The 15,762-nt window shown below is 44.1% G+C and overlaps 2 protein-coding genes across 3 annotated transcripts in view; one reads left to right on the top strand and one right to left on the bottom strand.

Annotated features, from left to right (window-relative positions):
- Positions 1 to 124: 124 nt before the first annotated feature.
- CNP (2',3'-cyclic nucleotide 3' phosphodiesterase) lies at positions 125 to 8,459 on the top strand. Its single transcript, XM_090044415.1, has 4 exons — positions 125 to 308; positions 4,429 to 5,098; positions 5,787 to 5,929; positions 6,572 to 8,459. The coding sequence occupies exons 1-4, from the start codon at positions 306 to 308 to the stop codon at positions 7,022 to 7,024; spliced, it is 1,269 nt and encodes a 422-aa protein (XP_089900541.1). The 5' UTR covers positions 125 to 305; the 3' UTR covers positions 7,025 to 8,459.
- A 655-nt stretch (positions 8,460 to 9,114) lies between these two features.
- DNAJC7 (DnaJ heat shock protein family (Hsp40) member C7) overlaps positions 9,115 to 15,762 on the bottom strand; it is a 34,199-nt gene continuing 27,551 nt past the window's right edge. For both annotated transcript variants that reach the window (XM_090044413.1, XM_090044414.1), the window contains exon 14: positions 9,115 to 14,952. In XM_090044413.1, the coding sequence (XP_089900539.1) occupies positions 14,915 to 14,952 (38 nt within the window). In that variant the 3' untranslated portion in view covers positions 9,115 to 14,914. The remainder of the gene's footprint in view (positions 14,953 to 15,762) is intronic.

Below are 15,762 nucleotides of genomic sequence, written 5' to 3'. Positions count from 1 at the left end.
GCTGCGCGGCGCTGCATGTGACCGCGGAATTTCTGTCCCGCCAGGCGCCGCGAGCGGCTCCGCTCCCTGCAGGCCCCCAACCCGGCCACCAGGGGGCAGCGGAGCCCCCATCTTCCCCCGCGCAGGCGCAGTTGGGCCGTCCGCTGGGGCGGTACCGCCGGTGGGTGTGTTGAGGGGGGCACCCCTCTCCCCTCGGGGTATGAAAACGGCTGCGGCCGGGCCCCCCTCCCCGAGAGCCGCTTCCCCGCGCTCCGCTCTCAGCCGCGTCCCAGCTCGCGGCCGCCACAGGAGGCGCTGCCCTCACCATGGTGAGCGGGGTGGGGAGGGGTGGGACAGCCCCCGCCGGGCGAGGGGGTGGGGGGCGCTCCTGGCCGCGGTCCCCCCGCGTGTTGTGCGCGGACAGTGGGCGCTCGGGCGTCGTCCTGGCCTTAAAGGCGCAGGAGCAGCTTGTCGGCCGATGTTACGTCCATGACGCGAAGCCCCGGCCACTGGTGACCCGCGCCATAAAAGTTTCCATGTCTGCCCACCCCTGCCAAGGAGTCTGGCCCTGTTCACCTGGGAGCGAGGGGGTGGGCGACTCCACACGCCCACCCCGTGGTTGCCCCGTCGACTTGCAGCATGTATATAACGTAGAGCAGGGGCCACAGGAGGGCTCGGCCCGGCCTTGCGCTATGCCCTGGTGAGCTGCGAGACAAACCTTTCCACCGGCCACACAGCCCGGGTCACTCTTTGCACCGCACGAGACATGACTCAACTCCGGTGGCTAGTCAAAACTTTATTGTGACCATCCCCCGTGACCCGTGCGATTTGTGACTCTGCGTCGGTGGCCAGTCGAAACTTCACTACGCCATGCACCGGTGACCGGTGCGATTAAAGTAGATGGGCCACACCTGTCAAGTCATCCGTCGCACTGGTCACTGGCGAATAAAAAGTTTAAAAGGGCCATGTGTGCACAGGAATTTACTGTGCGTGTCATCAGTGACCAGTGCAAGTAATTGCCTCGCACATGTGTCTGGTGAAAATGTATTGCATGATTCAAGTGATTTGTGCAACTAATTCAGACTGGCCACACATGCAAAGTACTTAAATCGTGCAGGTTGCTGGTGAGAAGCGCAGTACAATTTTGACTGGCCGCATGCGCCAAGTAAATCTCACAGGATAAAAAGGGCTACCTAGCCAACAAACTCTAAAAGTTAGTGCTGGAAAATGTTTAACAGCTCTGTAGCTGGTTTCTCTTGAGTCTGTCTGATCTTTTACATGATACGCTAACATTTTTGCAGCCCCTGCTCAGATTAACAGAAGCCTACTACAAAGTTTAAAAACAATGCCCCCCAAAATCTGCTCGCTCCTTCTCTCTCTCTCTAGACAAATAGTGTTCTGGAGCATTTGCCAACCAGCTGCTTCTCTTTGACTAGTTCACAGGGATCATAAATGAAGCTGAAACTAAACCAAACTAAGAAGTTTTGCCATCCTGTTTCGTTTCTAAAAATAGGCAGCAAAAGCCTTGTGCTCATGCATGCCTTGCAGTTTAATTCTTGCAAGCCAGCACTAATGTAACCAATTAGACAACCTTCACTGCTCAGGCTGGTAGAGGAGCAGCGCGCAGCACGCAGGAAGAACTGAATTGCTTTAAGACTTAGTTGAAGCATTGGGACTTATTGTTTTGTTTGCTGTAGACACCAGCAGTGGGCTTAAGTGCTTTCCGGACATTCAAGAAGGGATGGATCCCTGTCTCAGATGAAGAAGTAGGCTGATTAAGGGGAGGGAAGCAATAAATAAGGATGTTTTTAGTTGTTTTGAGTCATGGGGCTGAAATGACTCTTAAGGGACTTGAATGCTGGATGAATAAGGGGTCTGGCAGAAGAACTGAGATGCCAAGCTCTCTGAAGGAGGAGAGTAGCATGCAGCCGCTGAGGGGAGAAGGTTGTGGAGGTGGGAGGGTAAAGGTTGGCTCTGTCAGTCTCTCATCTAGATTGGATCTTTCCTGAAAACCAGCTAGAAGGCAGTCTTCCACTGTGAGCACGCTACCCTTGGTGCTAAGGATTAAGCATGCAAGCTGCCAGTACAAACACCTGCTAAGCTTTTCCTACCTGAAAAGTTCAGTTCAGTTCAGTTGTGGCAGTGGCCAGCTGCAGAAGACTTGTGTGCTAGTAGCATCTGGCAGTGTGCCAGTGAGACCAATCTGGGGTCACTCTAGGAGCCATTCTCAAGCAGCTCGGAGACCAAGGACTTAAGAGTGACTGCAGGGGGTTGCATTTCTGGGTTTCAAGAGTGTAAGCAGAGCTTAACCCACCATGTTAAACTGGGTATACTGGAAGACAGTTCTTACTTCAAAATGCTTACAAGCAAAGAGGAGGAGGAAAGATGGGGAGATGTAATCACATCTCACATGCATACTGGAGGCACTTCTTCCCCAGTCCTGCTGTTCCCTTTTACAGACTAAATGTCCTTAGTGGGAGAAGGCTTTTGATCACTTTCCATCAATAGTACAGATCACTCACTTTCCTAAGATTCAACACTTTTACTGGCTAATATGAGCAACTAGTTGTAGAAATAAATAAGTTGTATTCTGGTAAGCCAAGCTATTGCTCCAGCTGCACACAGATTTTTGCCAGGGAAATTGGCTACCTTGCTAACTGGAGAAGGAAGCTGAAAAGCAATTCTTTCCATTTTCAGAAGTCCCTGCCCCTGCTCTGCAACTGAAAATATGCATCTTCAAGTCATGGGCTTTTAAAAAAAAATTTCTTCATTCAAATCTCAGCTTCTCCTTAGCCATTTAGGAGGTTACCCTCCATCGTAAGTATACTGATAAGGAAACTAGTGTGATAGCATGATGCTGAATTACCCTGGTATCACAGCAGTTCCTGGATTGAGCCCTGCCCAAATTACATCTTAGGATTTCTAGTTCCCCTGACCTGTGTTACAGTTATATTTGAAAGACCATCATCTGCCTTGAGTGACCCCACTCCGTTGTGTATTTGGCTCTCAGAGCAAAGGACTGACAGATATGCTGCTGCCTTCTAAGGTCCTTCCTGTAGCCCCTGCTGCTGTAGACTCTAAGCAACTTTATTAGTTTGAGAGGGGAAAAGGAAACCTCAAAAGTCAGTCCTAGACCTGTACATGTCTGACAAAAGTACTACACTGCAAGGAATTATTCCTGCTAGACTTCTCACCTCCAAGGCATTTTGAAGGTGCCTGTCATTACAGGGTAGGCCAATGGGAACCAATCTTTTTGGTAGGTGTACCATAAATAAAGCCCTACACCATCCTCATGTCACTTCAGTCCCCTGACCTATCTGCTGCTCTGTTTTATGCTCCCTGCTGTATCTGCCACTGTGCTGCCTGCCCCTCACATGCCATACTGGGAGGCTGCCTGTGTCATTTGTGCAAGTTAGCCACGCCTAACGTAAGTCATAAGATAGGCCAAGAGCAGTAAGAGTTAAAATCTGAAAGTCTCAAGTTTTGTGGAAAGCACCAGAGTACATCAGAACATTTGGAATCTGGTCAGGAGCATCCTGGGATGGGTGGAATAAATACAATGGTAGATAAGATCGATGTAGTACATTACAACCAAAATGTGGTACATACCTGGGAAGCCAGGTGGGAATGGTGTAAGGTAATGAATTGGCAAATTGCAAGGTACACGGCACAAAACGTGATCAGTTGTGTGTAGGCAGTGATGCAGGCTTGATGCAAGTGCTTCTAATGCATAAAAAGAGTAAAACAGAAATTCACTTTGAAGCAAATTAGTTTGTAGCCTCTGCAGCTTGATTTTTAACAGAGTTTGCCCAACATCAGCAGTTGTGCAGCAGCACAAGATTTTTGGTTCTCTTTGAGTTATTTTTAAGTTTCCGTGGGCTGGCGTAGTCTTTATAAAAACTTAACTTTGGGAAATGTGTAGCCTCTGTTTTCAAATGTACCAAATTGAGTTTGACCCTTAACTGGTACGTGGGGCAGGGAGAGGAGAGACTGAGCCTCCAGAACTGTGGAGCTTGCAGTGATGTTATTCTCCCTGGCATTTAAGGAGTGTAGTTATAGGCACTTAGGGAAAAGGCACAATCCACAGAACAATAAGCAAAGGAAGTTGACTTGCACCTTTTAAGTTTTGAGTTTTCTACTCGGTTGAGATGGAGTACTTTTGACTCGCTGTGGGGCCCAGCAGAAAGGCTTTGAGGGACAAGTTTCTGTTAATTGTTCAAAGCATTGTAAGCTGAATAAAGCAGCTGAGGTCTAATAATGGTGGCATAGATGTATGACATAATAGTGTCATTTAAAGTCATCACTGGACCACTTCTGCCTTTCTAAGTAGCCCTCCCCTCCTCCCCCTGGTTTCCAATAAGGACCAAGACAGTGATGTATTGTTCACAGTCAGAAAGACTGTATTTCTTTGGATGTTTAAAACATACATTTTTTTTGTTTTAATTTCAGAACAAAGGCTTCACAAAGAAGAGTCACACATTCCTGCCTAAAATATTTAGGAAAATGTCTACTCAATCATCAAAAGAGAGGCCTGAAAGCTTGCAGTTTCCATTCCTTGATGATGATGATACTGTTTCTACAATCAAGGAATCTAAAACCTTTGTCATCCTAAGAGGTCTACCAGGCAGTGGGAAATCCACTCTTGCCCAAGCCATTCAAGACAGATATAAGGATGCCTGCCGGATCATTTCTGTTGATAGCTATAAGATTGTACCTGCAGTAAGAAGTGCCATTCCTGAAGATTATTCAAAGATGGATGAGGATGTAGTTGACTGTTGCAAGCGAGACATCAGTGTTGTTGTTGTGGATGACACTCATCATGAAAGGGAGCGGCTGGATCAACTCTTTGATATTGCTGACAAGTACCGGTACAAAGTCATCTTTGCTGAACCCAAAACACAGTGGAAAATGGATTGCTTGCAGCTGAAGGAAAAGAATCAATGGAAACTGTCTGTGGAAGACCTGAAAAAGATGAAGCCAAACTTGGAGAAAGAATTCCTACCCATGTATTTTGGTTGGTTTTTGAACAGAAAAACTTCTGAGAACTTGAGGAAGATTGGGCAGGCCTTTCTTGACGAGCTTGGAAGCTCCAAGGCATTCAAAAAGGAGTCTAAACACTGTATGTTTAAGTATCTTAAAGCTTTTACTCTAACAAGGAAAACAAATCACCACTTAAAAAAACCCAAAACAAAAAACACAGGGGCTGAGCAAACTTACCCACTCTGCTTTCAAAATCGTACCTCCAGTTCAGTTTGAAATTTGAAACACAACCTTTCTTGATAAGGATACTGGGCAACATAATGTCTAGAAGCCAAAGTAATTTATATACGTTATTACATAAGCAAGCAAACCCCACATTTTTTTTTTAATGGAAAGTTCTGGACAATGTGCCCCATGGAGTCCAGTTCCAGGTGCTGGCAGTGGGACATAGGGTCTTTTGGCTACAGCTCTCAGATTGGAATCCAGCTAAGGCAGGAAGTAGCAAAGTAATTCCCAGTTGTTTCCTCTGATGGCCCAAGTAAAACAGCAAAGCAGCCAAGAACCAAAAAGATCAAATTATTTTCCTGCTCCTAAAGCATCCCACACAGAGTCATGGTCGGGGAAGATGGGTGGGTGGTCTAAAGAAGTAGCCTTGCTGCTCTGTGCTAGCCATGTGATCCAGTTCAGTTTCTTCTCCAGCCCAGCCATCTTTAGCACTAAACAGCATTAAATGTTAAACAAACTTAAACCAGTGTTCATAGGGATGAAGAGGCATAATGGGGACACCCTGATTTCTCAGTAGTAATTTTGCTCATCTATATTTACAGTTGCTCCTGCCATTGAAGATCCCAAACTTAAAATAGACCTAACCAGCTACTTCGTGAAAAGGCCACCGAGCGTCTTGCACTGTACTACAAAGTACACTGACTTCGGGAAGGCTCCAGGAGCTGAAGAATACGCACAACAAGAAGTTAGTGTCTGGCTGGGTTTTACTCCCTTCCCCTTGCCCCCAGTACCATGTTCAAGTGGGCTTGTTACCTTCGTTCAGGCCAGAAGAGGCCAAGCAGCTTGCTGTAGCAACAGTGTACATTTCCATCACAAGAGGACTTACCTGGCTTTAAGCTGTAGAGAGGCAGATGGGGTGGTGTTCATTGGGATTGAAAAAAATGGTGGTGAGGAGATGTCTGATGTTTTCAGCTTGCCTCCAATCTAGCTAGAGCTTCTCATGGCTTTCTCGGATGTAGGAGGGTTGGTTTTAATTGATCCCGAGTTGCTTAAGGCATTTGCACACCTTTCAGTAGTTGATTAGCCTGAGGGTCCAGTTAAATGCAGGAATTAAGATGACTGAAAGGTGGGGTGGAAAATTACATGTAGCCAGGATGTTTCTGGAGAATGGAAAGATCTGAGTGTATATTAAGCTCTTTGTAGGCATTGCTGTGTAAATGAAATATGCAAATTATTTCCTGGATATTAAATACTGAAAGCAGTATAGAGCTACAAGATGAAGATGTCTGTGATTTGCATAGACTTGCAAGCTGAATGTCTGTTTTTACAGGCAGTCAAAATTTTGTTCTAGATTCAAGTCTCTTCTTTGCTCCCTTTCTCTCTGCAGGCTGTGAAGGCGGCCTACGGAAAAGCCTTTACCCTGACTATCTCTGCACTGTTCATCACGACAAAAACGGCTGGTGCTCGTGTGGATCTGAGCGATCAAGACCTGTTGCTGTGGCCAAGTGATGTTGACAAGATACAACCCACAGACAACCTGCCCAAAGGCAGCCGAGCTCACATTACCCTTGGATGTGCCAGTGGCATAGAAGCAGTTCAGACTGGCTTTGACCTCCTGGAATTTGTCAAGATGGAAAAGGCAGGGAACAAAGGTGATGAAGTTGGGGAAATTGGAGGAGGGAAACTGCAGTACTTTGGCAATGGCATGTGGATGCTCCTGCTTTCTAAAAAGATTGAAGTGAAAGCTATATTCACAGGTTACTATGGCAAAGGAAAGCTAGTGCCTACTCAAAGCAGTAACAAACGAGGCTCTGCCTTTAATTCCTGCACTATTATCTAAATGCTCTAGTAGTGCAGTTGCCTTTTTTTTAAAGACAAAGTAACTTGTGTAACATTTATGAAATTGTAGAGAAATAATTCTACCTGTACTAAAGTAAGCCCTTCTGCAAACTTGAGTGATGTGTCTCCATTGAGACACAATTTATTGGCCCTCAGGAAGGAATTTAATGACCTGATTGACTGTAAAGAAAAATTAAGCACCTAAAAACCTATTTCTGATCCTTTTCCAATAGACCAAGTATGATTTGGTAACTGAAGAGCTGAAAGACTTTTTTAATGTACATTTTTTTGGTAGAGATACAGCTTTTCTTTTCTCAGAGGATTATTTTTTATGGTCCATTTTGTAATTTCCCTAAGAACCACAATCCTTAGATCATTCTATGAAAGTATTTTGACAGTGGTGGACCAAAGCTTAGAGCTACTTTTAATACTCTGAAGCAAAGCAAGTTGAACCTGGAACAGTCCCTTCCATAGGCTGCTGGAACATTGTGTCCTAGGTAGCAGATAACTAGGTTAAAACCACTAAAATCCAGCAATGGGTAGCAAGGATGGGAGTCGAGTTCTTGGTGGTTTTGGTCAACAAGGATAAGGAAGAGAGACTGGGGAGTTCAAGAGCCTTCATTATGGAAGGTCAAACTATTGCATCCACATGACTTGCCACATGTGGCCTCCCCACCTTCAAACTGCTAATAGGAAAGAGAGTCCATCCATATGTTCATTGGCAGGAGAAGGACCCATATATCCAGCCTAAGCTGGGAGTACATTAAAGGCAAGTGGTATGTGCAAAATCACGTAAGAGGGAATTTAAGCTAAGCATTAGGAAAAGCTTCCGAGTCATTAAATCTTTTTAGTCTTGCTGTGATATGGCATCTGCCACTTTCACACCAGACATCCAAGAGTGGACTGGACAAAGCACTATTTGTCCAATTTACATAAACTGTAGGGAACAATCCTGCCCTGGGAGGGGGATGGAAAAAACTAATAGGTCTCTTCCATCTCTAACTCATGATCTTACAGAAACTAAAATCACACGTGAAGTATTTTATTGTACTTCATGCAAGACTGATTTTCCTACTTTGGATTCAAAGTCTAATTCTCTTGAATGTTAAGGTTAGGTGGCAGCACATGAAGCTAACATGTCATAGCTTAGGAGGTAAATAGTGGCACTGTAACTTTGCATAACTTTGCCTGTGTTCACACTAAACATTTTTCAAACTGGCTGTTTAAATGTTTTCAGTTATTAAACTTGTCTGACAGTTGAAGTTTGTTTCTGCTTATGTGAAGAGTCAAACAGCTTGCCTGTCATGCAATGAATACTTACTGTCATTGGCCTACTGTAACACTTGGCCAAACTAATAGATTCAGGTCAGAACAGCAGCTTATGCTCATGTCCCATGAACTGTAAAGCATCTTGAAATAAACCCCATATTAATTTATATATGTTTATTGTGTTTTTGACACATACTTCCAGGGTTGGAAACAGTACAGGAGCTGTTGCCCCATGGCCCCTGCCCTCTCAATAGATAGTGGCTGTGCATGCATGTAGTGCTGCTCCCCAAACACTGCTCCATGCATAGGGAAATATCCTTTGCTTCCCCTCTCAGACTGTCTAAATTAAAACAAAGGGAAGCTTCAGGGCAGATGCCAGATGCCGTGATCTGGTGGGTTTACTGGCAAACCACAAGCCTTTCAGCTGGCCTGCTGCTTCCAGTAAGAGGATAGGTGACTAGCAATTGCTTACTAAGCTTCAGAGGGGGACACAGGTAGTCTTCCCTCAACTGCAGCAGAAAACAAGCTGCCCATCTCCCATGCTTCACAGTGGGAGCTCCACATTAAAGCTGATCACTTCCTGTTCAGCTGGGCCTTTTCTAGCCAAGTAACTTGTCCACATCTTTAATCTTCGAGGGACAGTCTTTTCCTTAATGACATCTACCCCAGGACAAGCCTTGCAAGAGATGGTGGGAGCATGCTGAAAACAGCAAAGTAACAGTGTGACTAACTAGTTCAAAAACAATGCTGAGTCCAACTCTGAAACATGCTGTGGTTGGAGCACCATATTCATCTGTTTGTGCAAGAACAAGAGCCAGTCTCTCCTCATTTAAATGTTTATTAGTTTGTACATCATATACAGTTTATTATAAAGTAAACCAATTGCATATGGTTTTGCTTCAGTCTGATTGAGATTCTGCATATAAACACATCATTTTGAATTATGTCTAGTGAAGTAAACAACAAATATTCACATTTTTACCATTCACATCCTAGAAAGGTAAGGGTCCAAAGAGGGACAGTATTTATACTGATGTGAAGCCTACCTTAGAGGGTTGAATGTCAGGGGAACCAAATCTAGCATCTGGATTGCTTCATGCAGCATCCTTTCATCTCAATGGAAAGGCAACAACTTTACAATGAGGTAAACATAGAATCCATTCCTTAAATTCAGTTAAATAAGACCGTTGCATGGGGGCTAGTCCTCTCCAGGTGGCTTCACATCAGTGTCTGTTTTTGTCTTTAGTACTCCTTAATTTCTTTACAATAAAGCAGGTATTATGCATGCAACGAAGGTATTTGGGCTGCCATTGTGTACTCTAAAACAGTTTCACACTCTTCTGTCTCTTCCATAGCATGAGCTATTAAGTGAAAGCAGGGAGTAAGACAGGATAGTCATTTTAAGAGAGGCTATGGTCTACAGTTAAGTTGCATATCCAGCCCAAGAAAGCAGAGGCAAACTGCGGTAATTCCTCAGCTTCCACGGGTGCTACCACAGCTTTAGTCCAATAACGTTCTATCACAAATAGAACAGACCACAAGCTATCTTGTTTTTTTCCAGCTAAAAAGCTTTAAAACAAGAACTCCTGTTCAAAAATGAGCTGCATGCTGAAGTGACTGGCTTACCCTGAAGTTATTGGGGGGGGGGGGGGGGGGAAGGGGCAGCAGCTTGTCTTTCTGTCTGCACATGTTGGAAGGAAAACTAGGTGAAATAAAGCTAAAACACTACCAAACTACTTAGGCTTCCATTGCACGTCTGTCCATCTATTCTGATGACTAGGTGTAGTGCCATCAATGGCTTACAACATGTAAAGCAGGGTCACAGACCATGCTGTCACTAGTCATGCCAGCTTTCAGATCCAGTTAGAGCACTCCCTGTAAGAGCAAGATGGAGCTTTGGATTTCTGAGCTTGCTTTGTCTGGGCAAGGGCCACAAGGCACAAATTTAACCTGGAACAACACCGCCTGCTTGAAGCAGGTGAACTGCTTAACCGTTGTTACTAAACTGGGAAAGTGATTTTGAAACAACAGCAAGCCGCTGCATGGGCTAAGTGGTTTGATCATTCAATTAGCTAAAGAAGAACTTGGCTAGGCACAGCCTAAGAGCACACAGGTGGATCAACAGAGCAGTGCAGTTGGGTGTATCACTTGAGTGAGTCTCCATGACAGGAAACAAGCTGCGGCACAATGGTGATCAGTCCTCATTCTAGCCAGACAGAAGCATGCAGCGGGACTCGCATTGCTGACGTGGAGTACTTAATCCTTTTGCCCCCAGCCCTTTTGCAGACTGCACTGATGCAATTATTTACAAAAGTGTCAGAAGCCTTGGCCTCTACTAGAAGTCCATCCTTGGAGTAAACCTCCCAAGCGTGCAGACAGAATAGTGCACTTTGCTATATAGCAGAAACCCCTAGAGAGAGCCCAAGAAATTCATGACATCTTCATGCTCTTTACAACTTAGGTTAGAAGAGTTCAATTTTCTTGATGCCTGGAGAGGATTGGAAGCCAGTGATACCCCTGCAGCAGCCACAGCTAATAGACATCATTTTTGGCAAGAAAAGCCTGTGTGAAAGGCATATTAGTTTTTAGGCCACACACATTCTACTTGCAAGACCTCACAAGCATCAGAATGGATGTGCTCTTAGTTCAAGGAATGCAGTTACTTCCCTTTTATTTTGAATAGGGCTGTGTCTGAGCCTGAACTACATGCAACTCAGACTCCATATTTTGGCCAAGAAGTGGAACATCAAACAAGCATGGCAGGGAAGTCCTAATACTCAGCATCTGCATTTCTGCAAATGCCTTTTTGAGTTGCAATAGAAGTTGCTTTGACTTACGCCAGTAGGTCGGTTTAAACTTAAAGATGTTCCACGCACAGGTATTTTTCTTTAGATTACACCTCGTACTGTCAGTAACAATTTCAGTTACCCTTCATCTCTTCAATGAAGTGTCTACTCTTGTCAGTTCCTTTGCATGAAGCTATGTTAAAAAAAAAAAAAATGGCACATTTTTCTTCATTAGCCCTGTATATAGTCATGTCTGCTACCTTAGGGAATTTAACTTTATTCCTGCCAATCCCCAGAGTCATTACAGCTGTGGGGGAGAGGCTCTATTTTGGCACATGTCCGCTCAAGAGGAATGTTAGTTAGATCCCAAATAGCAGAGTCCTGAGTGATGATACACAAGCTGTAACAAGAGCCACTCAGATTTGAGGCCAAGGACAAGCAGCTTTTTAATCCGAGGGTCCACAAGGACATGTTCTGGAAAGTGACTAAAGATGCCACCAAGCAAATAGTTTAAGGCTCTTGCTGTTATACCAGAAATAAAGCTTTCATTAATTTACTCTTATGGAGACTGAACTAAAAAAAAAAAGAAGAAAAAACCCCACCCTAACACCCTTCTTTGTTGCATTAAGAGCAGGAGCTTTAAACACCAGTCTCTTCACATATGAAATATAACCTGTACCCCATGGGGGGGGAAATCACAGGGAGTACAGCTACACACGTAGCCTATTTAATCTGTTTTTCTACAGCGTTACATGTTCTGGGAACACCACTGACGTTGTTTTGCTTTCTACAACTTAAATACTTGAGCATATTGTCCGTTTAAGATACCTGCTGCTTATGACAGTGGTAAATCCCTGCATCCTGGACCTCAGCAAGCCACTGGAAGCAAAGGGAGACACTAGGATACTAGGACACTAGGTTTAAGGTGTCCCATTTGACTCTAGGAAACAAGATCTATATATAATTATGTCCTACATTGGTCATGTATGAAATGCAGCATTTAATAAAAAACACATCTTGGCAGGTATTTTCTAAGAGAAACAAAAGCGTCTGTCTCTCCAAACTGTGCTAATACAAGAAGGTGGTTTAGTGCATGTAACAGCACCATGCTCTTCTGCTACTGTCCTGAGGTAACAGTATAGTTACTAAATTCCATTAACGTTATAATGCACTCTGAAAAAATGAACATCCATGTGCATTCACTTTTAGCCACATAATGGTGCTTTTAAAAAAAGGGCTTTGCACTCACTGTGTTAATTTTCACTACATTAAATCATGCAATCATGTACAGTTTACATAAATACCTACTGTGTGTATTTCCTCTCTCACGAGAACATCCATTCCTCTTTTGTCCCTCAGAGAACGGTCTTTCCTTCTACTAAATTTGGAGGGGGGAAGTCTGTTTCCTTGACACTTACTAACAAAAAGCCACACTGCCAGAAAGTAGGTCTTCATGGTGATAATCTGAGAGCCAATTCCAAACTGTGCGGTGCTATCAAGAACAAACACAAGATGATAGCATTCACAACCCAGCGTGTCCCATTGAAATGATCAGTCCTGTACACTTTGATTTACAAGAGACCATGAAAACCAGAGTATAATTTCAATAGGCAACAACCATTTTTTAAAAATTCCTCCCAAACATTCAACATGCTGGAGTTGACAAGATGTGAGGGTCTTATTTGCCTCTCCTTTGCACCAGTGTAACCTGAGCAGGTCCATCAAGTTACACTGGTTCATTGGGGGGGAGGCACCAGGAGGGCTTGTTTCTGCAACGTGATTCAACGCTGGCTCATTTAAAAAGTTGAATTTTGAGCACATAGCCTTTGCTGGTATTAGTTCTCCTAAAGTGGGATTAGGCCCTTTACACTTTTCCTCAACTGAAGCAGATCGTCAAAGCACCTGGTAAAGACAACAGTATGACAAAGTTTTTGGTGACAGCACAGCACAATTTTTACAACCATGACACAGAAAGAACACCTTGCACTGCAATATAGCAACCTTCCTGACAAGTGCAGGGGAGGATTACGTTAGCCCTCGGCTGGAAGGAAGGGAGGACAAAGATGCATGAATTCCAAGTACATGATTTTGTAGAGGAATTAATGGGAAGCACTACTTTTTATGGACACATTAAATTTGTCAGCCAGGTTGGCTAGAGCAGAAGCGAGTACCCAATTCCTCCAAAAACAAAGTACAGACATGTTTCAATTTGTTTATACATGCCTCTGTTTTCAGGTGATCAGAAAGTAGCTTTTCAACCATCACTATACAATGGCAATTGTAATTTAGAACCAAGTTACAGGAGCAGAACACTGCACTTTGCGACTGGAGCTGCTCGGCATTCTACCAGTTCTATTGATTTTACCCAAACACAAACTCCCTCCAGCTCCATGTCTGTACTAGAGACCGTCAAAAATCCCAGCAGTTAAACAGGTTATGGAACAAAGCTCCAAAGCTACTTCAGAGATATATAACCTGAGTGGAGTATCTACTTAACGGAGATAATTCTATTTATGCCAACTCTTTACCATGTCAAAAAGGTACAGCTTGGGATTCTCATCTCTTCAAACACATGAGATCCTCCCTGAGCCAGCATCTTGGTGCAACACCAAGGCTGTGGTAAAGCAGAAAAAACAATCGTGAGAAGTCAGAAAGCACTACAAGCACAAGCCAATCCTGAGTTAGAAAGGGGGCATGCCCAAATAGCTTCTACCTGAAGTCATCAAGCTAAAGAGACATGTAGGGCAAGTCATAGGCTATCAGTTCAGAGGTTCTGCCTTGTCCTGGCATTGTCTTGCTTCATTAGGTTTGGACGTTACTCTTTACTGACACTTCAACACCACACCATAAGTCATTTCAGTTAGCAACTAAACATCACTTTCCAGACATGTTTCCAATGCACCCTGCACATGCTTAATAACTGTATTTTAAACCATCAGTAACCTGAATATCCTTGGCGTTTTTTCAAAGCTGAGAAGAGATGACATGAAAATCATAGAGGGGGTGTCTTTGGATTATAGAACCCAACCAAACCTAACAAAATCAAGCTTCAGTACATATGCTAATGGATTAATCACAAGAACAGGAATTTCAGGAAGAAATTTAAACAGAACAAATTAAATATCCTGTTAAAGAAAGCAGACAATTTTGTGGAGTAGAAACATCAGAGCCCTTGCATCTGAGCTGCACCATAAGGAGTGCTTTCTTAACAGCTGCCCACACAAGTCTGAAGAAGCATTTTTCTCTGGTATGAAAGTGTTAAGATCACACTCTTCTTTGTCATTTCACTTAATGCCCAAATGTACCATTTTGGTACAACTATGGTAAGTGCAATTACAGATGGCAGATGGGATGTAGTTTGACTGGATGTCACAAAAATATTGTCAAGAGTCAACTATTACAAGTCACTAGAAACCCATGTGTGCTGCCCTCCTGCATCTGAAGCCAACCAAAAACAAAGCATAAGGCATCTCCCTCCCCTCCCAGACACAAGCTGGGTTTCCAGGAGAATGACCTTCAGGGAAGTTCCCTCACTCTGGGAGTAGGTACAGTCTGAAAACATGGGCCAGCATGGAGGGACCAGAAGATTCAAAACTTTTATTTTTCTTTTTTTTTTTTAATAAAGTTAACAGTAAAACAAAATTCACAAACCTTCCCTCCCCCCCCAAGCTGGTTTCCTCTTCACGCACAAAGCACACAAAACGGAGGTCTCCAATTGAGAAAATGAAACTGCTCTAAGTACAATGAGACATGATGAAGGAAGGGATCTAAGTATGTCCATATCTGAGATTAAAACAAGCAGATCAGAGATGTGTAGGGCTTGGATTGGTTTTATTTTAGCCAAACTGGAAAAAGAAATTTCCTGGCCCAGAAGCTGGAAGAGAAATGAGGAAAAAAGTTAGTGCTTGTGAGAGTCTTTGCAATACTTCTCCAAATCCCACCTTCCACAAACCCAAGATATGGGTTCCCTGCAATCTACCCCGAGTGAACGCTGCCACAGGCTCAATGCTGGTAATTAAAGGGCCTAGAGAAAGGGTGGGCAATTACTCCAGGTGGAGGGTTGCTTACCGAATCTAGGCAAGCTGTCAGGGCCGCATCAGTAGCTCCGCCCCTTGATGGGTGCCCCACCCCCGGTCGCCATTATGTAATGGGAAGTCCCACCTGCTAATGCCTGACCTCTGCCACCAGAAGGCCCTTCCTTTGCCCCAGGAAGTACTCCTTTCAGCAAAGAGTTTTGCCATCTCAGAACCAGAAAAATACCAAATTACATTCTAAAAAGTAAAAGTCTGCAACATTCATGAGTTTGAGTTCAAAAAATATTTTTGTTCTGATCTACATGCATTTGTGTAATGTACATAGAGGTGACTGTGCAATAGCTTAAAATGAAGTCTTACTCTTGTATATTGTAGGGGGGCAGGGGGCACGGACAGGTGGGTATAGGTTTCATAGTTGGTAGGGTTGAAAGGGACCTGAGCAGATCATCAAGTCTGACCCCTGCCATGGCAGGAAAGAGTACTGGGGTCAAACGACCCCAGCAAGCTGTTTATCCAGTCTCCTCTTAAGAGACCCCCAGGGTAGGAGCCAGCACTGCTTCGCTTGGAAGTTGGTTCCCGATCCCAGCTGACCTGACAGTGAAGTAGTGCCTCCTGATGTCTAGTCTGAATCTACCCTCTGCCAGCTTGTG

The sequence above is a fragment of the Crocodylus siamensis genome, chromosome 4 (genome assembly GCF_052110815.1).
Source record: "Crocodylus siamensis isolate JL-2025a chromosome 4, ASM5211081v1, whole genome shotgun sequence".
Classification (NCBI taxonomy): domain Eukaryota; kingdom Metazoa; phylum Chordata; order Crocodylia; family Crocodylidae; genus Crocodylus; species Crocodylus siamensis.
This window is presented reverse-complemented; position numbering and strand designations above follow the sequence as displayed.

Coding starts and splice junctions, on each gene's coding strand:
- CNP (XM_090044415.1), top strand. Junction 5,099..5,786: donor CAAAAAGGAGTCTAAACACT/GTATGTTTAAGT, acceptor CTATATTTACAG/TTGCTCCTGCCATTGAAGAT. Junction 5,930..6,571: donor AAGAATACGCACAACAAGAA/GTTAGTGTCTGG, acceptor TTCTCTCTGCAG/GCTGTGAAGGCGGCCTACGG.